At 39.5% G+C, this 27,735-nt stretch overlaps 1 protein-coding gene across 2 annotated transcripts; it reads right to left on the reverse strand.

Annotated features, from left to right (window-relative positions):
* Positions 1-1,295: 1,295 nt before the first annotated feature.
* LOC117259656 (uncharacterized) lies at positions 1,296-27,735 on the reverse strand. Of its 2 annotated transcripts, none has more exons than XM_078169394.1 (16): positions 27,343-27,735; positions 26,753-26,861; positions 23,219-23,432; positions 22,789-22,931; positions 15,912-16,080; positions 15,708-15,763; positions 13,298-13,488; positions 13,066-13,176; positions 12,783-12,926; positions 7,482-7,580; positions 7,232-7,390; positions 4,372-5,008; positions 2,490-2,553; positions 2,232-2,410; positions 2,054-2,142; positions 1,296-1,969 (listed from the first exon to the last, which is right to left on the reverse strand). In XM_078169394.1, the coding sequence occupies exons 1-16, from the start codon at positions 27,529-27,531 to the stop codon at positions 1,871-1,873; spliced, it is 2,652 nt and encodes an 883-aa protein (XP_078025520.1). In that variant the 5' UTR covers positions 27,532-27,735; the 3' UTR covers positions 1,296-1,870. The 2 variants fall into 2 exon arrangements, with proteins under 2 accessions (XP_078025520.1, XP_033487111.2); XM_033631220.2 differs by having other exon boundaries at positions 12,801-12,926; positions 27,343-27,733.

A 27,735-nucleotide genomic window follows, 5' to 3' on the forward strand; every position in this document is an offset into this window, starting at 1 on the left:
TTTCTCCAGTGGAGTGGCACCCTAAAGGACTCTTTAACATGTCTTATCCTCCAAAGGGGGCATCACGCTGTAGTACAGACTTATTTAAATCTAGTTTTCTTATTACTATGCTGAAACACTGTTACAATACCTCTGGTCTAACAGGTATTTATGCTATCTAATCTTTTTCTGATGTGTAATCACTATAATTGACATTCTGTTTTCACAGTTCCACAAAAGCTTCAGATAAAAACCGACCTGCCAGCTGCTGTTTTCAACCTCCATTGTGTGTTCAGCGGTGAGCAGTCCATTCAGTAGCTACTCTGGGGCCCTCAATCAAATCGAGTGATCTTCATCAGCCAGTGAAGTCAAGGACCTGCAGTTCCACGACAGGGCAGACTCCATCTTCTGATGAGGTCTACCTGATATTACTGAAAGCTCTTAAACGTAATGGACCATGTGGCGAGCTTATTTTCACAGCTGCTGTTGAAAAGGTCAACAATGAACTTTGAACCTCAAATTCAGTGGGCTTGAACATATTTTACACAACCAAAATGAAAAAGTAGGGGCTGGAGTGTGGCACAGTTTGAGAGGTTTTTAAAGCACAGACCCACTGCTCACCTGCATGTTAACATTTTCATCCTGAGTTTGTCATTTTGAATTCATGTTAACAACAAGTCATTACCTCAGGGTGGTAATAGGATCAGATAAGCTCGACCAGTTTCCGTCTGTAAATTAAAGTGTTTGGTTCAGTGGTGTTGTTACCTGGCTCCGGGAATTTCAGTAAATAAAAAATGAATTCATGCTGTTATGCTGACTGATAATCTCCCTCCTGTGACCAGGACCAGAATAATCCTGTAATTAATTCTGTTACACTTCTATAATGAAAAAGTGCGAGCACTGGGGACAGCATTTCCATTAAAGGTTACACAAACATGGCAGGAGGTGTTGGATAAATACCTTTTCTGCTTACGAGCAAAACATTTCAAGTTTCATAGTTTATTTTTCAAAATCTAAACCATTTATTTATTCCATTGTAGTTTAATCCGGTCGAAACAATGTGAAAGCACCTGCATATTACCAAGACATTTTTTTTAATAAATGTTATCATTTTAATTCATCTCACACTTCACCTGCAGGATTTCCCCAGGTGGACAAACTTGTTTCACTCGTCTGAAAAATCTTCAGCTCAAATATTGCTTCAGAGTAAATAAGTTGCTGTCATCAGCAGCTAATTTACATCTTATACTTACTGCTATATCTTTATCTTTTTCACTTCAATACACAAACCCAGAAATATAACCACAACAAACACATTTTTTTAAATTAAAATATTTTATTTGAAATAAATTCAAGTTATTTACAATAACATTATTTCCAGTTTCCTTTGACAGTGACACTGTCCTGACATAGGTGAATAGTAATTGTGGGATATTCAATTATATAAAACTTTAGGCCAAATTATTTAGAAAACAAACAATCACAATACAAAAGTGCTCAAAGTGACACAAAATATTTTAGAAATCTTAAATTATTTTTACATTAAAATGTGAAGGGTGAAATTCACACTGTAAAAAAGTGAAATATTGTTTCTTTGTTCTCTCAGTTTTACGATAAAAGTATAACATGCACATCCCACAAAAAAAAAAAAAGTTTCTGATTTCACACACATTTACGTCAAGGATAACTGCTTACAAAGTTCACCTGTACAAAATAAAAACCAGAGGAAATTCACAAAACGTTCACAGTATGTTTGAGGTAAAAACGTCCGACGGTGATACAGAAATCGTTGAAAATATTTTAAGGCATTTTTAACATGTTTAATAAATAATTGTATATTCTAAAAAATGTGGAAAAAGTACCGTTAAAAACATGATTAAGGATTCACAGATCAGTTGGTGGAGCTGGTCACTTTCTGCAGGGCAGCGGCGCTCACACTCAGGGAATGCTCGTTGGGGAAAAACTCACTCAATAGGAATGACAGGAGCGTCTGTTATCAACAATGAAACAACAAAATCAGAACAAGATTTGTGAAAATTAGTTGGTGACAGGAAGTAAACATTGGGATACTCACATATACCAGTGTTTTGTTTTCTTCACTGTCCTGGAAAACATTGAAAACCGACTCCATGTCCGTCTTCTTCAGGATAAGGTAGTTTGAGTCTACAGAGAAAAAATAAAAATACATGTTAGACAAGTTATCCAGTGTCAAGAATAGCTGGATATTCCTGGTGCAGGGAGGCATCGCCTACATCTGGCATTGATCAGGTTGTGCGCTCTCTCCCTGGTCTCGATTTTCTCCTCATCGCTGCGAGGAGGAGGAGGCGCTGCTGGTTGAAAGTCCGGCCACAGTTTCTCACGCAGGGTGTCAATGTATGTGGCCATCCGCTCTTCTGTTGGGTTCATCTTGTTCAGGAAAGAGTTCACTTTTCTGGAGAAGAATGAGACCAGAAGTCACTCACAGACGAGGATCCAAGTGTTTTATATAACTCTGTCAACATCAAACTTACTTTTTCAAGATGGGCATCACAGGTTTCAACATGGCATCAAATATGTTCAGGAGGATTGAGTTTCCTGTAAAGACAGAGGGAGGATTAACTTCAAGAACATCCTAAAAAGGACCATATCAGTGTTCCTGCATGTTTTATCTCATCTGGCTGAGATTCAGACAGTAAATGTGAAAGCATAAAATTACAGCTAAAAGGGCTACAAAGCTCTGCAGCTGCGGAGTTGGTGTTAATGTGTTTTTCCTCATTCACAGCAAAGGTCGGAGGACACAGGGTCTCTCTCTCTCTCTCGCCTTCTCCCTCCGAGGCATATTTATTAGCCATACAGATAAAAATGTGTTGACCTGTGTTGTTAATTCTATGTAATTCTGGCACTATTAAAACACAGTCATTTGATCTATCTAAAGAGCTTTAGAAAATTCCAGAGAGACACTAGTTTTGGTTTATTTCAGTAAAATGTGAAAAACAGTTTCTGTATGTTGAGACATCACAGAGATTGTTAATTTTTGCTTCATGCTAATGCAGCTCAAAGATAATGTGACAAATGATAAAGCTTGTTGGATTAGTGGTGAATCATTTTGTAAACCAAACATCACACCCTTATATTTATTTTAGTATTTTAGATATCCTGCAGCATGTGTGATTAGGCATCTACACAGACAAACATTTCACTGCACGGAGTTATCAAATCACCCGTATCCTTTTCATAACATGAGTGTTTGCTTTATGCTGTCTTCAGCTGTTCGGCTGCCAACTGTCAAAGCTGGAGTGTCGGTGCTCGTCACAAGTGCACGAATGCACCACCCAAAAGACTTGTCATAACAGTCTGTACTTTCAGCTTTAAATACCACATGATGATTAATAAAGCAGACTTAATGTTCACTGTAAAAGGATTAGCTTTGGCAGACGAGTGTCAGGTCTCTACAGGTTGATTTCGTTATAATACTGAAATGAACGAAAATATAAACTGATACAATCCTAAAGCTCTTAAAGGGTGACTTCAGTATTTTTCAACCTGGACCCTATTTTCCTCCTGCTAGACCACTGCAGCTGGTGCCGCAAACAGGCTGCAATGTAACCACTATGAGCGTGTTTATGCCATTAACTTACATCCACTAAATGCGCTTGTTTTGCAACTGACAGGCTCAGTTCGCTACTGTAAGTATCAGGCAACATTATGGAGAGGATCCCTACAGAGACAGATATATATTTAGATAGAGTAATATCCTTTTTGTTTAACTAGAAACAGCCCCAAAATCACTATTGTCATCCCACCAGACTTCATTTAAATAAACAGTTATTTTATCATCATAAAACAAACTTCATTCAAAGACGACAGAAACAAAAATAAAAAACTCAGACAAGCTGTCTAGGTTCATCTTTTTTCTGTTCAAACGATCACCAACTCTGTTTTAGTTCAAATAAACCTTTAAATCACCCAGTTTGATGCTAATACATGCTGTCTTTATATATGCTAAAATTATTGTTTATTTCAGTGGAGTCTGGTGGGTTTGGTGATGGCATTTTCAGGGCTGTTTCTGGACACACACAAAGAGTTTTTCTCTTTAACAAAAAGGTCTATCTCTATAGGGATTCTTTCCATAATGTTGTCAGACACCTAAAATAACAATATGAGCCTGTCAGTGGCAAAAACAAGCACTTTTTGAGCACGTACACTGCGGGTGAATATTGCCCTGAGCGGTTACATTGCAGCCTGTTTTGAAGCTGGCGATTGCAGCTCTTACGCTTAATACTGGACCAATTTCAAACATTGTTGTCACCATTAGTCACTAATACACAAAAACATGAGAAAACACTGTCCAGGTTGAAAAATACCAACGTCACCCTTTAATGCTGTGAATGATAGTTTGAATGTGGAACAAACCTGATATTTCTTTTAGCAGATCAAATATGGCTTTGGTTGCTTCGTTCTGCTCCCAGTTGACTTGGATCCTCTGACAGTGGGAGTCCTCCCCTCTTGGTGAAGTGCTTTGGTCCTTTAGTTTAGCCTTGTGGGCTCCACCTGACATCTTGAAGGATATTTTCTCTTTTCTAATTGACCTTGGACTAAAATGAAGCCAAGACGGGCCTTCTCCGCTCTCCGTGTGCAAGCCTCCATTTTGGCTGCAGTGTGGCGTGCAGTCTGACTCAGGCGGGTCGTCTTCACTGTTGTGTTTTATCGAGGCCAAAGACTCCTGTGACCTGGATCGGGTCAGTCCTTTGAAAATCATTTTAAAGTGGGAGGTTAAGGGATTGTCGGAGTCCTCTGTCTTGTCCTGGGAGCAGTTTTCATTTGAAGACTCTGAGTGAACAGCGGACTGCAGTTCCTTTTCCGTCTCTGCTTCCTGAGGCGGGTCTGAGGGGGGATCATATTGGGAGATAACAATAGCTGGGATTGTAGCACCAGGAGCATAACTGCCCCTCTCAGTGGAGGCACCAGGGTTTTCTAAAGGCATAGCTGTCGATTCTGGATGTAGAGATGTTATGATTTCTTTTGGGACTTCTGTCTGGGGGCTCGAGCTCTGCAGAGAAAAACAGTTTAAAAAATCAGGTTCTGACAGCCGACCCACAGGCACTGGCTTTTATAGTAAGCCTCTTACACACACAGTTCCCGGTAAAATAAACCTTTAGGCACCCCTAGTAATTTTCACCATTCACACATGCACTACATTCAACAACACCCTTTTTACACATGCCATGGCCAGAACAGATGGGACAAGAGACAGTCCAGCAAATCGCAGCAATACAACTCTGCAGGGGTGATCTTTTGTAGGCCAACGTGGAAGTTAATATCGCCCTGGCTCTCTGAAGAAAAGGCCAGGGGGATTTGAGATTTTGGATTACTGCAGAGAAAAACTTGTGTGTCAAAGAAAAGCATATGAAACTCACAGGGTTTTTTTCAGCAAGTTAATCTTCTCAAACGAACACCACTTTATGATATCTGAAGCCTAATTGCAGTCGCCAGAAGTAAAACACTAAAATTAGGCTCTACATGAAATACACAATGGTCGCATGACTAAACATCGCCACCACAACAAGGCTGTAAAGACGTGTTCGGCATGATGATGCCCTGTAGTCTCATTTAGCCACCTGTTAACAACTGTCTTTCTTAAGACACATAAAGGCTTCAAAATTAATGCTTGTTGGGTATATGTATATGTGTATTTTTTAAGTCAAAGAACAGAACATGAAAGTCTCTTAAGCCTGTGTTAACCACAGACCTTATTTCAGGCATCTAACCCATTTAAAAAACCCACCAACCTTGAGACGAGGGAACCGGAGGTGCTAAAACGCTAACTCATTTGCGGGTTTTAGGACTCACTCCTGCAGCTCTCTATTAATGCCAACCGTCATAAAACTCAACAGTAAAAGAAGAGGATGGCGTGAGGCTGGATGTACCTGCACATGGCGGAAGAATTCTATTAATATTTACACGAACATGGAGCTGTTTTTGTAACGTATTTAATATTCAACAGGTTTGCAACAGTTTCCAGCCATTTTTGAGAAAAGGAACTTGTTTGTCACCAAACTAATTTGTGCTACTTTATCAATTCTGCTGTGAAAACAGCAGCATCAATGCTAAACTGTACACAAGAGTACGTTCTTGTCATCAGAGTCTTGTCATTGATCCGCTCGCTCCACATGAAAGCATCTTCTTGCCAGATGGACATTGCAAGTAACATTGCAAGGACAAGCATGAAACCAATTCTTAACATGCTTGTCCTTGTAATGTTACTGTTTTCATTCACATCACAGCCATACTGGCATTTCCCCTGACACATTAGGGGTCTTGAGGTGGGAAATTGGTTGTACAGATTCCCCTGATTATTGACCTGCTCTCATTTACACACGACCCCCTGCAGGAAATGTTTCTGCACTTTTCAGACAGACTGCGTGTGTAGACGAGGCTGTACAGAGCGGCAGACTCCAGCAGCTAAACTAATCCATATGTATCAGCTCAGTAGGACTTTTTTTAAAGGGGCACTCCAATGATTTAACAGATGACGCTTAGTTTATTTGTTACAAGGAGCACCACATTTTTAACAGAGAGCTTGGGTTACAAGCAGTTGATGCAGGGTTTGAAAGATACAGGATTTTTTTTTTTGCAGGAACGGTCTAATGAAAGTAGAAAAGGACCTGCACCCTATGTAGATATAAATGACTCATTCTACAGTAACAAAAACACAACAATTCTTATTCTCTGGTGATTATAAACTAATGATAACATACTTATTAGATTATATTCTATTTCTGCCAATATATCCCCCTAAATCGCACACACTGGACCTTTAAGTCCAGCAGGTCAAAAAACATGAGCAGTTGTAAACAAGCCAATCTATTTTTATTTAAATAATTTAAGCACTTTGTTTGCAGTAAAAACCACAAACGAGTGATGTTCATAATAACCCTCACTGCACAGAGAAACTGTGTGTGCACAACCATGGGAAGTAGGTCAATGTTGAACCGGGGTCTGTTAACTGTGAAGTATGTTTACACTGGACAGTTTGAGTAATGATGCTACCATTCATCTTTGTTCTATCTCCCGGGAGTTTGATTAAACCCTGTCTGATCGTCCCGCTGCGCTCTTGTTCCATCACACAACGGATTTCAGAAGTATTGTACAAACAATCTTACTTTTACCCCTGGGAAAGCCAAATGCACAAAAGTAAGCCCCAGACTGTGATGAACCATAATAATTCCTTAGATGTCGACTTGAAGAAAAGCAGATCTGTGAAAGTTCCTACCTCGTCTTCCTCATGACCTGGAGTCAGGAAGTAAGCCAGGCCGCTCAGAAGGCCCCACACGCCGCCATAATGTTGCTCCTCATTCAGCAGTTTGTCAAGTGGGCAGAGGAACTGGAAAACTGGCTGAGTGTGGCCAATCTGATTATCAGAAACTAACTCCTGCAAAATGAACAAATATGTTGAGTCATGAAATCTGTGATTTAAGTGTTTATCTGTCTGCACCTCAAAGTTTTTCGCTGGTGTCTTTCACCTGCAGGAAACGCTCCACTGATACTCTGGCTTCTTCTATGACCTCATCATTGATCTGCGACTCCTCCAGCTCCAGGATCGTGGGCAGGCTGGTTGAGTCCTGAGAAAAGAAATAAAAGCATAACAAAAAACATGTGTTTAATGACAGAAAAGCTTCAAGACTGAGCAGTACTTTATCAACACCACTGTTTTTGACATCTGGAAAAAGCTTTAAAACTGTATGACCACAAATTCAATAACTTCAATTCAAAAAGCTGTGGTTTGTTTTCACAACAATGCTTCTCTGCGGCTCACGCTGAATACTGAAATGTACACAGTAAACAAAACTCTTTTCTCTCACGTCAAAGGAAAAAACATCCTGACAGTCAACACACATCCTGACGTCTGTTTGGAGAAAATCATCTGCTAAATTGTCCTCTGGAGATTTGTAACACTGGACTGCATTATTTCAGTTCCACAAAAGGAAACTTGTTATTTTCAGCAGTTGTTACCGTCTTTCAATGAACAATTTGATTCAACAATTTAATCAAAGCCATTTTTAGAGTTAATCTTAACTCTGTGTACCTTTTCTTTCCAGTAAATGTGAGCGCGTGTCATCTAAATAATAACAGGGTGTCTGCAGTTATAAACAAGTTCAATTTAAGATGTTTTATGACCTTTTTAATACCACTTTAAATCAAAGTGAAAACCAAATGTGTGATGGAAATACACAACAAAAGTAACATTATACTCTTTCCAACTGATGTCAGTTCAAAATAAACAGCAAGATAAAATCACACTGATGACACTCTCAGTGCTTCGAGCGGTGTATATAAATAAACAAGCAGGCTGACCTTCATGGCCAGTTTAACCATGCAAACTCATATGATCTACATGCGTAGAGGGGTGAAAATGGGGCACTGTGCTCATACAGGTGTTGTGTCAAAGTCTGTGTCACTGTCAAACAGGATTTTCCACCTGTTAAAATTAAGTTTTGCATAGCGTCAGTGAGGGGTGTGCGCCATATCATCTCATTCACAATAATACTAGTGTCATTTTTAATATGATATGAAAAATTCATAGTGATACATGCGATGTTTCGACTTGCTGACATATTGACATCATTTTGTTACCCACAGCAACAACAAGCATGGCTGAAAGAGAAATTATTATCAACTCAGAGGTGGTTCCATAAAGAGGAGCAGCTTCAGTAGTGTGGGATAAACTGTGGCATCCTGAATGTTTTTCTTCTCAAGACTCTTTGAACGAGTTACTACTCAGAGGGAACTCATTCAACGGATCCTCTGGCAGCAGCATCACCATGTATATTATTTTTATATATATATATATATATATATATATATATATATATATATATATATATATATATATATATATATATATACACACACACACACACACACACATATATATATATATATATATATATCCCTGGCGACATTTTTTGTATTTGGGAGCTGTTTAAATGTGTAATTTGTGGTAGATTTTATTTTGTTGAACTATTAATATTATATACAGAATATGAATCTCACTCTGAGTTACTGTTGTTGTTCACAAACTAAAGAAATGAGGGATCATTATTGTTTAGTTTTTACTGAATATTTGAAGACAAACTGTTCGTTTGACATGTAAAACTATATCACTTATTTTGTTGCAATTTTGTGTTCTTAAACTAATAATAATGTTTTTTTTTTCGTTTTTTTTTTCTTTTTACTAATTTCTCATATTGTCAAGAATACCGTTATCACAATAATACCCTGAAATATTGTGATATTATTTCAGGGCACTACAAACATTATTAATCATGAATAAACAAGTTTCAACCATTAAATGTGATGGCTGCCATCTTGTTTTTACACGTAGTACTGTACCTTACTATCACTGCATGGCACAAAGAAGTGTCCACGCACGAGGACAACAGGTCTAAGTTAAGTAGAATGAAGTATAAGGTCAAGTAAACCCAAAATGTGATGTCCTATGAGGACACAGGGTCTCAGGAGGATATATTGCAACTTTTTTTTTAAATCTAACTTTAGGAAAAACGTCACTCTCCAAAGAAAACACTACCATATGTATAAGAAAAGGTTTTTTTTGCACAGTCAGAACAGCAGGATCTGCATTTGTATTTATTACAGTAAACATTTAGTTAACATCAAATATCATAGCACTAGTTTTTGTGCAGTCTGAGGAGACAAATTAACATTTGCCTTTATCATTAGAAAAACAAATACAAGTGTTTGTAGGATTTTTTACCTTGACAAAATAAGAAAATAAAAAATAATAGACAATTATAAACTGATAGTGTTTTTGAGAATCGATACAGTATCACAAAGCATGATATGAGTATGAGTGTTTGATATTTTCTTACACTCCTCAGCAGGAAAACAAGTGGAACAGCCTGAACACAGAGATGGAAATATGTGAAATAATAAGTTGCTCCACTAGTTTTTGGAAACCACTGTCTCATTGTACTGCTATCTAATACCTGACATTTAAACCAGGTTGTCAACACTGGCCACAGCCTAAAAGGAGAAGCTTACTGTTCCTTCTTCAGCACTCACATGTCCATATTGACATTGAAACAGTTTTTTTTTTTTCACATTGTGCCTCCAATACACTACAGACTTATGCTGAACTGTGTCTGCCTTGTTGCTCTGATTGTTGCTTTGATTATTTGTGTGCATTCTGTCTGATGGCGCAGATTTAAGAGACGCAGGTTCGTGACAGATTGAACGCAGCTCTGATTCCAACACAAAACTGTCAGATGGAACTCCAGTTGGCACCCAAGAACATACAGGCTGTCTGCCACAGCTGAAATTGTTGCTCCTGTTTATACTAGTCCTGAAAAGATTCCTTCCTAATGAGAGTCAATGTATGAGACGGAGGCAAAAACCACAGTCTTTGTTCTGTGTGAAAATACATTCTGAAGCTCAGCGGGGGAAAATACGAGGCTTCAGCCGTCTCAGTGTGAAAAATCAAAAAGGTATCTTCCAAAGCTGCGGGCTTTTTAGTGCAAATATTTTGCAATTGTATGAGAAGGTGATTTTTTTTATGGCCACTACGGAGAGGAAGGATGATTAAAGCGTCCAGACGCTGTCCCAGTGTGCGCACGAACATGTGAGAATTGGTTTAAAAAAAATAAATAAATAAAAATGAGTGAGAACTATCCTTTAAATAGACGGTTGATCTGAGGACACACTTTGCCTTCTCATTCATCCCACCCTCCTACACTCATCCTGACAAATATTTGCCCAATCTGTTCAACAGGCAGACACAACCTGAAACACTGACTGTAATTAGTCCCTAAAAATGTTCTATTATAATAATAATAATTGCAATAATGTCAATACACTGGCATAATCTCCCATGTGTGTCATGATTGTTTGGTTTTCTAGCTTCTAAATCAAGTCAATGATTCATCCGTCTTTAATTTCTTGAGAAATCAGTCCTCTGCTCATCAATACAGTTCAGTTTAGTAAACAGCAGGCAATGCAAAACCAACGACTCGCTAAACTGACTCCTTAAACTATCAATAGCAGCAGCAGCCTTTGGTCACTTGAGCAACTAATGTACGTCAATCCTCGAACCTGCAATGTCTTCAGTGAAAGTTTTATCTCGTTCATCTTGTAGTCAGCTACAGAGTCACCTTAGAGTAGATCATTTTAACCACTGAGTGCACACGCCCGGTTACTGAACACTGCTAGTTCAACTGTTTTTTCAGTCTGTTGTTTGTTTCCTGTTTGTTCTAACTTTTGGCTGTTGTTCTTTTAGTCTGTTGTTCTTTTATGTGAAACTCTTCATGCTGCCATCTCGGCCAGGACTCCCTCAGAAAAGAGATTTTAAATCTCAATGGGAATATTCCTGGTAAAATAAATGGTAAATAAAATAAATAAAATGACAACCTGGCCTAATTAAGGATGATGCTGCTTTTCCAGAGAAGGCGCCACTTTCAGAAAAATCAAATCAACTCAAACTTTATTTATATAGCACTTTTCATACATTAAAAACGCAACACAAAGTGCTTATGTTTAAATAAATATCAAAAAGTTAAGATAAGTTTTTTTTGTATGCCGCAAACCCTTTCTTAATGAATGCATTTAATTCATATTGTGATTGCAACACAGCAAATTAGGTGTGATTTTACTGACAGTATGCAGACTTTACGATTAGGCGCCACTTTCTTAAGTACACCTAGCTAAATCTAATGCACTCTTACACAAAAGTCCTGCAATAAAATCCTCTCTTCATGACGGTTATAATGATGTTTTTGTTGAAACAGCTTAAGAGAGGTGTTAATTCAACTTAATGGTCATTTTAGAGGCTGCGGTTTGTGCTGCTACTGAACTGTACTGCATTACACAGAGAGGTATTCCTGCCATTTAGCCCACCCTCACTGAAATAAATGAAGTTAATAAAATCACAGAAACACCTGAGTGTATCACACAGTACAACTGCCACAAACTACAGCCTCCAAAATGATCGTTAAGTTATATTCATCATTGTCCTGTGCACGCCTAGGGCTTATACAATTCAAGGTCCTGCACCGTATCCGAGATCTGCCCAAGCGTTGACAATAGATGCGACCGCTGCAGTAACACCCCTGCAGACCTGCTGATATGTTCTATCTTTATCCCAAATTAAAGAGCCTCTGGGTCAACATTTTTAGAACCTTGTCTGTAACTTTAAAAAAGGGATTTGCAACCCTGCACTCTGATAACATTGTTTGGGGTTCCAGAGGACTTGGCCGATATAGTGTCGTATGCGTCTCTATTAGCTTGACGCAGAATTTTGCTAGAATGAAAGTCCCCTACCCCCCATTATCCTCTGGCTGGCTTAAAGACATGGTATTTTTTCTCAAACTTGAGAAGATAAATTCACTCTGAGGGGCTCTGAAGACCGTTTTTATAAGAAATGGCAATGCCTGATATTTTATTTTAATAGCCTTGGAACACTCCCTTCTCATTAGGAGAGAAATATGATGTGATCGTACATTATTGCTATTTACTCTCACGCACTGTTGTTCAAAAGACCTTCTCCTGTTTTCTCCTTTGCTTTTTTATTTACTGATCCTCCTTTTGTTTCTACTGTACTTTATTTCTATAAGTGGAAATGCAAGCGCAGGTATGCTTCAATAAAAACATCATTCAAAAAATGACTGTAAAGTTAATCAACAACTTTCTTGAACAAAAAATAAACATTAAAACTTTTATTGCAGGACTGCATTTGTTTTAGCAAGGTGTGCCTCAGATTAAAGCACGAAATTATATATAAAAATGCTAAAAAAAATAAGCACAAAACACGCCTTTCCATCTGCCTTTACCTGCCATCTGTTGCGGAAGTATATAACATCCATGTAGGTCTTCTTGATGTCCCACTGAAGGTTCTCGGGGCTGCCCTCCTCCTCCAGGTGAACGGTGAAGATTAGCTCGTCATCCTGCCAGTTGGCCTACAACACAGTCAACTCCTACTCAAATCTCAAGCGCAAACATTAACATACCGTCCAAGGACAAGCTTTCACAGAGCCTCGGCAGACAGATAACAAGCCTCCAGGACATTCCACACTGTCACTGATATTTATAACTCACATGAGGGATGCTGACAGTCCAGCGGCCGACGCGCCACATCTCGTACGACAGCTTGAATTCCATCATGTCCTCCTGGACGCTTGTCAAGTAGTCCTCCAGATCACTGTCCTCCTGATGGTGTTTGGCCAAAAAAATAAAAAAATAAATTAAATAAAGTGACAATGAATCTGTCATGTCTAACAAATTATCATCTTCAGTTTTAGACATTGCGTTATTTCTGCAGCAAATTCACCCTGTCAGAGTCCTGCTGGCTGTACACAGAGCCCTCCCTGCTGCTGACATCGTCCTCGTTGGACACGTCTCCCTGGATCGCCATGATCCTAAACATCAGCTCCTGCTCTATCTTTTTCATCTTCTTCTTCTTGGCCTTCTTAGACTTCACCTTGTCCACCAGTTTTGACCATCCTTCTTTTAACTTGTTAGCTGGAAATGACAACAACCAAAAAAGTCAGAAAAAAAAATCCCACAACTTGTGTCATCAGTATTTCACCTTTTTTTTCTCTTAACTGTCTTTTATACCTGTTGTCCTCGTTGTGTACGCTGCAGCACTAAAGAAACACAATGTCCCTATCTCAGTATTGTACATGAAGAGAATAGCAATGTATTCTTGACCTTCACTTTCACAGCAGTTTGACTGCAAAACTTTATTTCTTTTTCTGCACTGTGATGAAGTGTGACGATTTCTGAGCGTCATTATAGCTGGAAATGTAGTGAGAAAAACTAATCACCAGATATAACCATCTCATTAGGCAGGTAAGCACTGTTTAGTTAGTTTATTTCAGGCATTTTCCACCTCATACAACTCAAATATACACACAAAATAAATGTCAATAATAAGTCATTACTTATGAACCTGACTGAAAAGCTCTAGGCTTCACTTATTACACCAACCATTTATACATTACTTGTTTTGTGCTGTTAACTTCTGATTTATATAATAAAAATGTACGAAACAAGCAAAACAATACATATCTACATTTTATATACTCAAAGTACCAAACAAAAATTCATATATGCGCACTAGTCTTCATCACACAGTTTTATATACTTGTTAATCAACTTATTTTTAAATGTGTTCAGTGTATTTAACATTTCATTTCCTCTTCAGAATGATACCACAGATAAACTCCTGTTATACATTTTTATTTTGCAATTGTACTAATTCCAGTTGTTCTGATACCGATGCTAGTATTGGCAATAACCCGACATTGCCTAGAATGCTGGATTGGATATCGATGAGTATGTGAGCCTGTGCACCGATACCACATAAATAATAAATAAACCTTTAAGCAGTTTCACACTCAAATAAAGCAGCATTTTTCCTGCAAATAAATCCGTTTTCACCCCTCTAAAACAGTAGTCAATACAGCAAGTGCAGCCACTGCAAACTACTGCTCTGTTACAACAGTGAAGAATAATTGATTTCCGGTAAATAGTGTATTGTTAGCCATTAGCACAATGTCAAATTAAAAAATAAAAAGAATGTTTTATAGCGTTCATTTGCTGTATGCTTTTGTTCATGTTTTACAGACAGTTTAACCTGAGCTGTGCCCATACAACACAGATAGCAATCATTTCACTTCAACACAGGGCAGTGGTGTAATGTAACAAAGTAATAATACTTATGGGAAAAACTGGATTTTGTTTTTTAAACCCTTTTAAGTTACGAAGAAAACCTTGTTTTTCTTCAAGTGTAATGTACGCTCCACTGTTATAAAGGTGGTGTACATGTTATGAAGAAAAAACCTTCCGCTTGCTTTTTTATTACCACCATTTACTTGTACTTTTACTTTCAATACTTGACCACATTTAATGTCACAAAATTACTATTGATACTTAAGTACAGTAAATGTCACATACTTTAACAAAGACATTTACTCAAGTAATATTCTAATAGATGACTTAAACTTCTACCAAATCATTTTCTAGAATGATATCTGTACTTTTACTCAATCGTGGCTTTTAGGTGTTTTATCTACCACAGATAAATGGTTAGTAGTATCCACTTGTTGTCATGTTGTCATGATTGGCAGCTGTGTTTACAATCATGTAAACATGATAAATAAAGTTTCACTGACATTATCAAAGTGATGGCTTAATAATGACATAAACATGCCATCACATGTTAATTAATTTTACAGAAAAATGATGGAGCTTTTTTAAGAATTTGTGATCTTACACATATTCGTCACATCACAGGGTTCATCATCGCGGCATAATCAATCCTGATTTAGTCATCATTGCTGTTGGACTGTTTGCAATACAAAGACGCAGAAGTTGCTTAAAGACAACAGAAATTATTTGGCATTCAGCGTGCTGTTTGTGTAATTAGCTGTCTGGACCAACAAACAAAAGAAACAGGGGATTAATTATGCACTGAAAGGCAGGCTGGTAACAAAAATTAGAATGTCACATAGCTGACAACACATTGCTATTCATCAAACTGTTGTACAAAACGTTATGCAAGCACAAGTCTCTATTCTCTAAACACCCACAAATGACTCCATCTGCTTTCCTCGAGCCTCCATTATCCTCATCTGAAATGTTTTCACAGTCGAAGTTGAAAACAGGGTTAGAATCACATCCTGCAGGTTAAAGACGTCTGAATTAAGTACGTCTATTTACAACATCTCAAAACACACCTTTCCTTTTAGCCTTGATCCTGGTGCTGGTTGAAATCCCTGCCTCCTCCAAGCTCCTGGAAATAAATAAAAAAAAACACAGCCCCCAAACAAAACCAGGTCAGCTCCAATTTCAAACACAGAAGGTGCCTCTTACAGTTGTTGCTTTGAGGCTCGCTGTGACTAGGTCAGGCCAATGGGGTGCAAAAGATGACAGCCACTCACACTTCACTGCCTTCCCTCTCGCCCTCCTGTGATGCCAGAGAGGTTTGATCCGGGTCTGAGCCACACAGCTCCTCCACGGAGCCTTTGGGGGTCACGCTGTCTAGCTGGCTCACCACCAGCTGGTTCAAGTTGTCGGGGTCTGACAGCCATGTCACCAACAGGCCCAACCCTGCAGAAAACGCCAACACACTGATCCAACAAGCTGCGTTTGTCATAAAAGAAACACACACTAGAATCAGGAGGCACAATATTCACACGACTCTTAAATCAGCTGCAGTCAGTAATAATAGCTTTTCCAGTTTTGAAAGGAATAGTTTAACATTTTCCAAACTATGCTAATTTGCGTTCTTGTTAGCTTTTAGCTGCAGCATGTTAGCTTAGCAGACAATTAAAGGGGACCTATTGTGCTCATTTTCATATTTGTATTTTGGGGGGCGTCAGTGGCTTAGTGTATAGAGCAGGCGCCCCATGCACAAGGCTGCTGCTGCTGGGTTCGAGTCCAGCCTGTGGACCTTTGTTGCATGTCACTCCCTCCCCCTCTGATCTGAGTTTCAACCACGGATGTGAGATTATCGTTCTTAGTGCACGGCTGTAATGTAACAAAACATTGATATAAGAATGATTTTATTGACTTAAATGTGATTCTGTCTCCTCTTTCTCTCTCATCCCAGCCAGTCGCAGAAGATTTGGCACATATACAGTACAGGCCACATTCAATGCGTTTTCTTTATTTTCATGACTATTTACATTGTAGATTCTCACTGAAGGCATCAAAACTATGAATGAACACATGTGGAGTTATGTACTTAACAAAAAAAGGTGAAATAACTGAAAACATGTTTTATATTCTAGTTTCTTCAAAATAGCCACCCTTTGCTCTGATTACTGCTTTGTACACTCTTGGCATTCTCTCCATGAGCTTCAAGAGGTAGTCACCTGAAATGGTTTTCCAACAGTCTTGAAGGAGTTCCCAGAGGTGTTTAGCACTTGTTGGCCCCTTTGCCTTCACTCTGCGGTCCAGCTCACCCCAAACCATCTCGATTGGGTTCAGGTCCGGTGACTGCGGAGGCCAGGTCATCTGCCGCAGCACTCCATCACTCTCCTTCTTGGTCAAATAGCCCTTACACAGCCTGGAGGTGTGTTTGGGGTCATTGTCCTGTTGAAAAATAAATGATCGTCCAACTAAACGCAAACTGGATGGGATGGCATGTCGCTGCAGGATCCTGTGGTAGCCATGCTGGTTCAGTGTGCCTTCAATTTTGAATAAATCCCCAACAGTGTCACCAGCAAAACACCCCCACACCATCACACCTCCTCCTCCATGCTTCACAGTGGGAACCAGGCATGTGGAATCCATCCGTTCACCTTTTCTGCGTCTCACAAAGACACGGCGGTTGGAACCAAAGATCTCAAATTTGGACTCATCAGACCAAAGCACAGATTTCCACTGGTCTAATGTCCATTCCTTGTGTTTCTTGGCCCAAACAAATCTCTTCTGCTTGTTGCCTCTCCTTAGCAGTGGTTTCCTAGCAGCTATTTGACCATGAAGGCCTGATTGGCGCAGTCTCCTCTTAACAGTTGTTCTAGAGATGGGTCTGCTGCTAGAACTCTGTGTGGCATTCATCTGGTCTCTGATCTGAGCTGCTGTTAACTTGCCATTTCTGAGGCTGGTGACTCGGATGAACTTATCCTCAGAAGCAGAGGTGACTCTTGGTCTTCCTTTCCTGGGTCGGTCCTCATGTGTGCCAGTTTCGTTGTAGCGCTTGATGGTTTTTGCGACTCCACTTGGGGACACATTTAAAGTTTTTGCAATTTTCCGGACTGACTGACCTTCATTTCTTAAAGTAATGATGGCCACTCGTTTTTCTTTAGTTAGCTGATTGGTTCTTGCCATAATATGAATTTTAACAGTTGTCCAATAGGGCTGTCGGCTGTGTATTAACCTGACTTCTGCACAACACAACTGATGGTCCCAACCCCATTGATAAAGCAAGAAATTCCACTAATTAACCCTGATAAGGCACACCTGTGAAGTGGAAACCATTTCAGGTGACTACCTCTTGAAGCTCATCGAGAGAATGCCAAGAGTGTGCAAAGCAGTAATCAGAGCAAAGGGTGGCTATTTTGAAGAAACTAGAATATAAAACATGTTTTCAGTTATTTCACCTTTTTTTTGTTAAGTACATAACTCCACATGTGTTCATTCATAGTTTTGATGCCTTCAGTGAGAATCTACAATGTAAATAGTCATGAAAATAAAGAAAACGCATTGAATGAGAAGGTGTGTCCAAACTTTTGGCCTGTACTGTACATAAAACTGACTTGACTTAAATGTGTTTTTTTCCATGCTGTCTTGTTTTTGATAAAACACTGACCTTTTTTTTGTTTTTTTTTTACACTTAGATCCTGCAGTTGTTTTTTTATTATTTATTCTGGTAAAACGTCAGTGTAGGTAAAAATACTGAACACACTGAGATAAAACAGAAATATTATCTCAACAAGCAGAGGCTGACCTCATGGTGGAACTTTTCATTTGTTTTCAGTATTCTTACTGAAACAGCATGAATTATTAAAGCAAATGTTTGGTTCATGTTCAAGTCGAATTCTTTGGCCCTGAAAGTTATTAAAATAGTGTTGAAAAAAAAGCATACAAACTCTCAGTATGTGCTTGAATGTTCAATAGCCAATTAACTCTCATATGCTGAAAATGCCATCACCAGCAATGTTGGAAAAAAAGGACCTGCCGGCTGCAGCACACTTAATGTTGGAACAGTCCCTCTAATTAAGGGTTACATAGTCCCACAATTTTCAGTAGACTCTATACTGTAAGGCAGGTGCTGCAGTAATGGCCTTCATCACCTCCCTCCACCCCATTGAGTGGACCAGTCCATCATGTTATGTCAGGGGTCAAGTGGAAAATGAAATCAAGAGAGACAGAATGGAGTATATGAAGTGTTAATATAAACTAGATGGATAAAGGAGCTAAAAAACGAAAAGGTGGAGCAGAAAAGGTCAGAGACAGAAGAAAAAAGTCTAGGCTGATGCTGCGGAGTGTTTCTAATGTTAGCAGCAGTGATAACAATAACAACAGTCTGCTGGTGGCATCAAATGAAGAGGAGGAATGGAGCAGCAGGAGTGGGTAACAATGGGGCTCTGCCAAAGGAAAATGACAGGGCCGAATTTTGTTCCCAGTGCAACCCTGACTGTAACAAAAAACAGTGGCAATTTTTTATTGTGAAAAATCACCAATAAAAGCTTCTAAACCAATATCTTCATAACCAGACATGTTCCAGCAGGAATACAGTATGATCTGAAATTGGCTAGAAATGTACAACATGCAATCCAAATCACATGTTTCCCTGACGTTAGCATGTAGCTTCACGTAGCAGTGTAGGGCTGGGCGATATGGACAAGAAACATATCTTGGTATTTTCAGGCTGACAGGTGATACATGATATCTATCTCAGTACTTTCCACGAAATGGGCTACATTTTTTCAGTTGCAAGTCAAACCGCATTTGAGACGTCACACAAACTTTTATAAAAACAGACCAAAATAAAATAAAATGCAAAGACAGGGATTTTATTCCCTGTTTGAAAATATGCAGCTGCACAACATGTAAATGAAAAAGTATATAAGCAAAGTAAATCGCATGGCTGTATGTTAATGTTTTTGCACACAGCACCGGAGCTACAGAGGTTTAAAGGTGTGAAGCACAGGACACAAAACTATAACATGACTTTAAAATGATCAAGTAGGCCTAAAGCCATTGTAGTTTGGAACAACTGTTAACAAGTTCTGAGTTAAAAAAGTTGTTTGCCATGGCCTTTCAAATGAATCTAGTGCTTTAAAATTATTTAGATATTCTGTATTTATCTAGGTTGTTAATCTCATTTATGCACAGAGCATCAACAAAGAGGCCGAGGGGAGCGAGAGACACTTTGTCCGTGTTATATACAGTACAGGCCAAAAGTTTGGACACACCTTCTCATTCAATGCGTTTTCTTTATTTTCATGACTATTTACATTGTAGATTCTCACTGAAGGCATCAAAACTATGAATGAACACATGTGGAGTTATGTACTTAACAAAAAAAGGTGAAGTAACTGAAAACATGTTTTATATTCTAGTTTCTTCAAAATAGCCACCCTTTGCTCTGATTACTGCTTTGCACACTCTTGGCATTCTCTCGATGAGCTTCAAGAGGTAGTCACCTGAAATGGTTTCCACTTCACAGGTGTGCCTTATCAGGGTTAATTAGTGGAATTTCTTGCTTTATCAATGGGGTTGGGACCATCAGTTGTGTTGTGCAGAAGTCAGGTTAATACACAGCCGACAGCCCTATTGGACAACTGTTAGAATTCATATTATGGCAAGAACCAATCAGCTAACTAAAGAAAAACGAGTGGCCATCATTACTTTAAGAAATGAAGGTCAGTCAGTCCGGAAAATTGCAAAAACTTTAAATGTGTCCCCAAGTGGAGTCGCAAAAAGCATCAAGCGCTACAACGAAACTGGCACACGTGAGGACCGACCCAGGAAAGGAAGACCAAGAGTCACCTCTGCTTCTGAGGATAAGTTCATCCGAGTCACCAGCCTCAGAAATGGCAAGTTAACAGCAGCTCAGATCAGAGACCAGATGAATGCCACACAGAGTTCTAGCAGCAGACCCATTTCTAGAACAACTGTTAAGAGGAGACTGCGCGAATCAGGCCTTCATGGTCAAATAGCTGCTAGGAAACCACTGCTAAGGAGAGGCAACAAGCAGAAGAGATTTGTTTGGGCCAAGAAACACAAGGAATGGACATTAGACCAGTGGAAATCTGTGCTTTGGTCTGATGAGTCCAAATTTGAGATCTTTGGTTCCAACCGCCGTGTCTTTGTGAGACGCAGAAAAGGTGAACGGATGGATTCCACATGCCTGGTTCCCACTGTGAAGCATGGAGGAGGAGGTGTGATGGTGTGGGGGTGTTTTGCTGGTGACACTGTTGGGGATTTATTCAAAATTGAAGGCACACTGAACCAGCATGGCTACCACAGGATCCTGCAGCGACATGCCATCCCATCCGGTTTGCGTTTAGTTGAACGATCATTTATTTTTCAACAGGACAATGACCTGTTGGTGAGCTGGACCGCAGAGTGAAGGCAAAGGGGCCAACAAGTGCTAAACACCTCTGGGAACTCCTTCAAGACTGTTGGAAAACCATTTCAGGTGACTACCTCTTGAAGCTCATCGAGAGAATGCCAAGAGTGTGCAAAGCAGTAATCAGAGCAAAGGGTGGCTATTTTGAAGAAACTAGAATATAAAACATGTTTTCAGTTATTTCACCTTTTTTTGTTAAGTACATAACTCCACATGTGTTCATTCATAGTTTTGATGCCTTCAGTGAGAATCTACAATGTAAATAGTCATGAAAATAAAGAAAACGCATTGAATGAGAAGGTGTGTCCAAACTTTTGGCCTGTACTGTACGTCTTTATTTGACACATCTGTGTTGATACTGCATTTTTTAAAACACATCTGTCGCCTGCATCCAGGCGCTGCCTCACTGTCACACATTAGACTACAGCTACCAAGAAAAATGGCAACGTCCTATGATCCACCTCACACATTAACTAGCAGCACAGGGCTGGATTGCACGCGCGCTACAGTAATTTCGTTCATCACACAGACTGATTTAGCGTAGCACGAACAACATATAGATGGATGTCACAATGTAGAGTAAACAGAGGAGCAGCTCTGTGTCTCTTAAACATGTGAGTGAGTGAGTGAGTGAGTGAGTGAGTGGGGCGGAACTGTGTGCAGAGTGTAAGTGAGGAGAGATGCACACTGTTATGGGTTATGTAACGCAACTTGACCCTATATCGATATAAACAGTGTTATCTAAATTTATATCTTGCTTGAAAATATATTGATATATTGTACAGCCTTCTATGTTATGTAAACACTTGCAGTAGCATGCCTGGAGCAGATGACCAGATTAAGACATCTTGAAGCCAGAATAGAAAAAAACTATTGGAAACAGAGTATTCAGAACGGTCTGGAGCCTGAGGTTTTTGCTCTCAGGGATTACTTTTATATATGTTGACCTCATTAACTGAAACTTTGGATGCATTTAATATGAACATCCATACTGTAACACTAAAAGCATAATAAATCCCCTTTAAATCTGGAAACAGTGAGTTCTAAATGTAACAAAATCCACCTAAAAGCACCTCCAAAGCTCACTGATTTACAGTTTGTTTAATCCATACAAGAAAGTGAATAATTGTATTTCTCAAAAGGTCCAAGTGTCACTTTAAATTTGGTCTATCAGCTCTTCTGAAACATTCCTTTTGACTGCTAATGTCGTGTGTAGTTGGGAGTAAGTACAATGCAACACAACATTAGACAAAATCAGGACTGTCATTTTTCACAGTGAAAGCACAGCCCTGTATAATTTGCCAACTGTTCCAAATTATTGCAAACACTCAATTATGCATCTATGAGCAAAACTATTTTGTCAGAAATGAGCCATTTCTCACTGCCAAGATAAGGACATGCAGATAATTATTTTTTTTTTAACTGCAGCTGTAAAAATCACTTATTGTAAGTGAGCTACATGCATAATTGCAAAAACCTTCTGCACAGCAAGACTCCCTCGAGATAAGACATTTTATCTGTTACTAAAAAAGACAAAACCCTGAAGGGAATTGGCGAAACACTGCGGAAGTGTGCCTTCCCTTTTATGCAGCCCAAAATTCATGTCCTAAGCTCTACAATGCCACTGACAATAAGGGATTACATACAATTCACACTTGTAAAAGAAGTTCTGGGAGGCTTAGGCCTTATGTAAGAGTGTGTTCCTGCAGAGAGAGAATTTAATGCTTTCTTACCCTTTAAGGCGACTATCTCATTTAAGGCACAGCGGTTGACTTCTTGGCTCCAGAGAGATTCAGGAAAAAGGTTACGTACCAGAGCGTCTGAAAACTCTCTGAGAACTGCGATCTCCTCTGCTCTGGAACCGAACAAGAGCTCTCTGAAACAGAAAGCAGAGAAACAGAGGTGATTAGTACAGTACTGGATTATAGATGTTTATCACCACGCATCTCTGGTGAATCGCTTGATCTAAATCTTAATCTGATGTACTTGTGTAACAACCATTCAGCATAAAAACAACCATTACAATGTCACTATAGATATGATCCTATAAAAGTGAGGTAAATTATTCATAGGCGATAAAAAATATGGAGGTATTTATAGAGTTCGGACACTGAGTAACTGAGGCAGCGTGATTTGTTGGAGAGAGCAGGTGCAAAGTCTCACCTGTCAGACTGCTTCGCATTATGCAAGTGCTGGGTCAAAATACGAATGGAGCCCACGACCGCCTGGCAGACATCAAAGTCTCTGGCTCTCTCAATGATCCGGTCGATCATGGAGTCAAACTCCCTGCTGAGCACCTGGTGCAGAGGCTGGTGCTCGCGCGGCTCGGGGACACAGTACCAAGGCAGCACCAGCTGGGCGTAGGCACACTCGAACACTGAGGAGAGCAGTCACAAAGGAAAAATTCACAGTAACACTAAACTCCCACACTTTCCTGCTGAACATCAAACTCAAGGACTGCAGAGACTTTAAAGCTTGTTTGGTAAAAATACAAGCTCTGGTTTTTGTTTTTCACTTTTCTCTTAGGTCCACAGCTCCTGTCCAAACCGTTCAATTGAAACCTCAGCACAAATATCCATGACAGGGTTTCTCTCTGAACTTGATGAAGACGGGTCCCTCTGGAGAGCATGTTTTATTTACAGCTACATAACGTTATTTATATATCATATAGAGAAAAGCTGAGGAAAACCAGCTGAAAGCGCTGATGTGGGGCTTTCACACAGTATCTCGTTTATGTCTGTACACCATAAGATTTTTTAACTATGAATTATTCATTTTCTCAGTGATTTACAGGCACACATACTTTTAATGAAAAAGGCACAAAACGAGTCAGAATAAAATCTCTTTACTTGTAAACAGACATTATTATATATTTATGTCCTGCAATTTTCAGCTGTATTTATGTGTATAAACAGTGGAGCTATATTTTGTACAACCTAAAACTGTTCTTTCAGAACATTTTGAGATATTGGGTCTAAAGATTTGTAGCTTTGTTTCTTATTTAGGGTTCCTGGCAGCTCTTTATTAAAAGATTAACCACACCATTTTTCAACTAGGATCCTATTCTCCCATGTTTGTGTTTAAGTGACTAATAAGACAACAGTTTTTTAAAATGGTCCAGGATAGAGCGAGATCGCTAACATTCATGGGCAATATGTTCACTTAAAGTGCTTGTTTTTGCCACTGACAGGCTCTTGCTGTTAATCTAACTGACTGACAACACTGTGGAAAGGATCCTTACAGGGAAAGTCCTTTTCATTTAAGAGTTTCTGTAATAATAAATAGTAATTATATCATGATAAAACAGACTTCATTCAAAGTCAACTAAAACAAAATAAAACTGATAAAAACTGTCTTTTGTCTGTCATCTTTACACTGTTCCAATGATCACCAGTTCTGGTTTGGTTGAAATAAACCCTTAATTTACCCAATTAGAGCTAAAAATATGCTGAATTTATACACACCAAAATTACTGTTATCTTAAAGAGGGTCTGGTGAGTTTGCTGATCGTGATTTCAGGTCTGTTTTAAGTTAGACTGAAAGGATCTTAATCTTTCACAAAAACATCTATCTGACATTGTCAGACACTGCAGCCTGTTTTCTCTGCTGCCGACTTTCTCTGAAGTCCTCTCACTCAATACTGGACCAGTTTAAAAACTGCTCTTCCTGTTAGTCACTTACATGGAAGAATAGGGTCCAGGCTGAAAAAAACCTAAGTTACCCTTCAGGGCAGTTCATCCCAAAATCAAAAATACATATTTTTCCTCTTACCTGTAGTGCTTTTGTCGGTCTAGATTGTTTTGGTGTGAGTTGCAGAGTGTTGGAGATATCGGCCATAGTTTTGTCTGCCTTCTATAGGACAGTGGTTCCCAATTGGTCCAGCCACTGGGTCCAGATTTCTCCTTAGTCATTAGTTCAGGGTCCACACAGTTTAATATATTCAGCATTATACTTTCGTTTGGCCATGTTGTCGAGCTAGTTTGCTGTCTCTAGTAAATCGCTGTCCGGTAGTCACTCTCCCCACAGCAATAAAGGGCACTTAAGAATAAAAGCTCTGTGCTAGAAATTCACTGTGCTTCAAAATAAAGTGTGATTTTTACAAACTTGACACATTTGTGAGTCACTTGCTGTTCATTCAGAAAGGACCCGCGACCCACCAGTTGGGAACCACTGCTATAGAATATAATGGACCTAGATTGCGCTCGGCTTGTGGAACAACACCAAAAAATTTAAAAAAAAAAAAAAAACATTTGAAAAACTCAACTGCAATGTCTCTTTTCAGAAATAATGACCCAGTTACTCAAGATAATTCACAGACCTTGTTATGAGCAGTTTCATGTAGGAACTATTTCCTCCTACTGAGCTATACCTGCCAACCACATCACCATGCAGTAGGAAGCATGCATATCCACTCGAAAGACTATTGTTCCTACATGAAGCTGCTTACAACAAGGTCTGTGGATTATCTAGAGTAACCAGGTCATGATTTCTAGAAAGAGACATTACTGTTGAGTATTTGAAATAAAATTTTTTGGCCCTTTGAGCACCACAAGCTGAGTGCCATCTAGTTTTATTATATTGGAGGGAAGGCAGACATCTCTATCATCAGCTGATATCCAACACTCTGAAACTCACACCAAAACAATCTAGACTGATAAATAGCACTACAGGTAAGAGGAAAAATATTTGCTTTTGATTATGGGGTGAACTGTTTCATTTTAAAGGTTATTCTTTTTTGGCTTTTGCCTTTATTGGACAGAACAGTTTGAGAATGAAAGGGGGAGAAAGAGGGGATGACATGCAGCAGGGGGCTGCGGGCTGGAATCGAGCCTGAGGCCGCTGCGGCAAGGACACTGCCTTTGCACATGAGACACCTACGCTACAGACTGAGCTGCTGGGCGCCCCAAATTGTCTCCTTAAATTGCCAAAATGAGAAGCCAGACTTGTAGCCAAGTTTGTGCTGAAAATAAACAATATCATGTATTTGGGGTAAATACAGTTTGAAAGGTGCAAAAACAAAAAGGAATGCATAGACGGCAAAAATGAACAGTAATCAACCTGGACTCCAGAGAGCTCCCAGCTCATGCATTTGAATAGGAGTGCTATATTTAGCTGTGAGAGAATTAGGCGCTTTCCAGGCCAATTAATTGCAGAAAAGCCTTTTTTTTAACATCCTCAATTCTACAGGTTTACAATGGTTTTCAAGGTCTGACTTAAGCCTTGAGAAGTTTAATGTAAGTAATGTGTTTAAAGCCACGTACTGTCAAATAAACTGAGCTCAGAGGTCGGGCTTATCGACTAACACAAACCACAATAGCCAACACAAGTGATAATGAGGCACAAAAACGAGATATATTACTTCCTGTTTAACACACCACAGCCCTGCGTGACCTATCTATGGAGAGAGTGTGTTTTTCATCCTTGTCTTTCTTTCTTTCTTTCTTTCCATAAAGCCCTTCCTCACTTCATGTAACATGAGCCCCAGCTGCAGCTGTGCTTAAGCAAAACTATCCTTTTCAACTGTGTCAAGTCAAAACAGACGTGAAATGTGCTGACAAAACACCCTGCAGTCAAAAGCAGAACCTTGATTTGCTTTTGTTTTTTTACATGCACTCACATCTACATGCAAACTGTGTCTGACCTGTGAAGACAAAATATGCCAACGTCACTTAAAAGCACATATCCTACATGCCTCACCTTGCTGCAGAGACGTCTTCACATGTGGATACTGAGACTCCAGTGGTTCAGCTTGCTGGCTGCTTCCTGCATCTGTCAGGTCACCAAATAACTCTCCTTCAACAGTTTCCTGGAAGACAAAAAAATACATGCCAGCTACCAGAAGGTGATAAAATAAAGAGCATAGTAAAAGACTGTAACTTCAGGAGCTGAACTCAAGGTGACAGTGAGCGATGTGATGGGTGAAAACAAGTTCTCTGGGCCTCAGTGCAAAAAATGCACCTCAGGCTATGAGTGCTAATACTTCAATATTTGACTCATTCACTGACACTCAGGTATCTGTGAACCCTGGCCTCTCAACACAGCAAAGTTAGATTTCTGACCTAGATTTCTAAAGGGTTTAATGTCACATTAACAAATATTAACACACTTAACTGACTCATTAAACACTAAAAGGCTGTTTAAATTGATATATAATCTAATAAAGCATCTCAAGCTCACATGTTTAATATCTAACTCTTTAAGACATGACTCAGTTGATCATGCAACAGTGCTCGTGAAGGCAATTACCTCCTGCAATAAAAGACAAAGCACAAACTGTGTTTAAATACCTGGAGTGAACTCTCCTTGGTCTCCTCATCAGTCTGGGTGCTGGTCTCCCGTCCGCTGCTCACGAATATTAGGGGAGTGGTGAAACAAAACAGACAACACAACACGTACTGTGTCACTGTGCGGCCGCAGTCTGAAAAATACCACACCAAGCCGAGGGTTATGGCGATGGAGACGCGCCATAGATACATCTTCTTCCTTTACAAGCCGCTCCTCTCGCGCACTTTGGGCCGGTGTGTGTTGCTCACAGCCGGAGCTGGTCCGCTCACACACATCTTTAGCACCGACAAGAAGTCGGTTTGCTGTTTCCTCGAAACCAAAAGTCAAACTGAGAGAGAAAAGGGGAACTTTATGAAGCTGGTTAAAGCGGAGCTGTGATTGGCTGCGGAAAGTCC

This window comes from Epinephelus lanceolatus, chromosome 7, assembly GCF_041903045.1.
Source record: "Epinephelus lanceolatus isolate andai-2023 chromosome 7, ASM4190304v1, whole genome shotgun sequence".
In the NCBI taxonomy this organism is placed as follows: Eukaryota; Metazoa; Chordata; class Actinopteri; order Perciformes; family Serranidae; genus Epinephelus; species Epinephelus lanceolatus.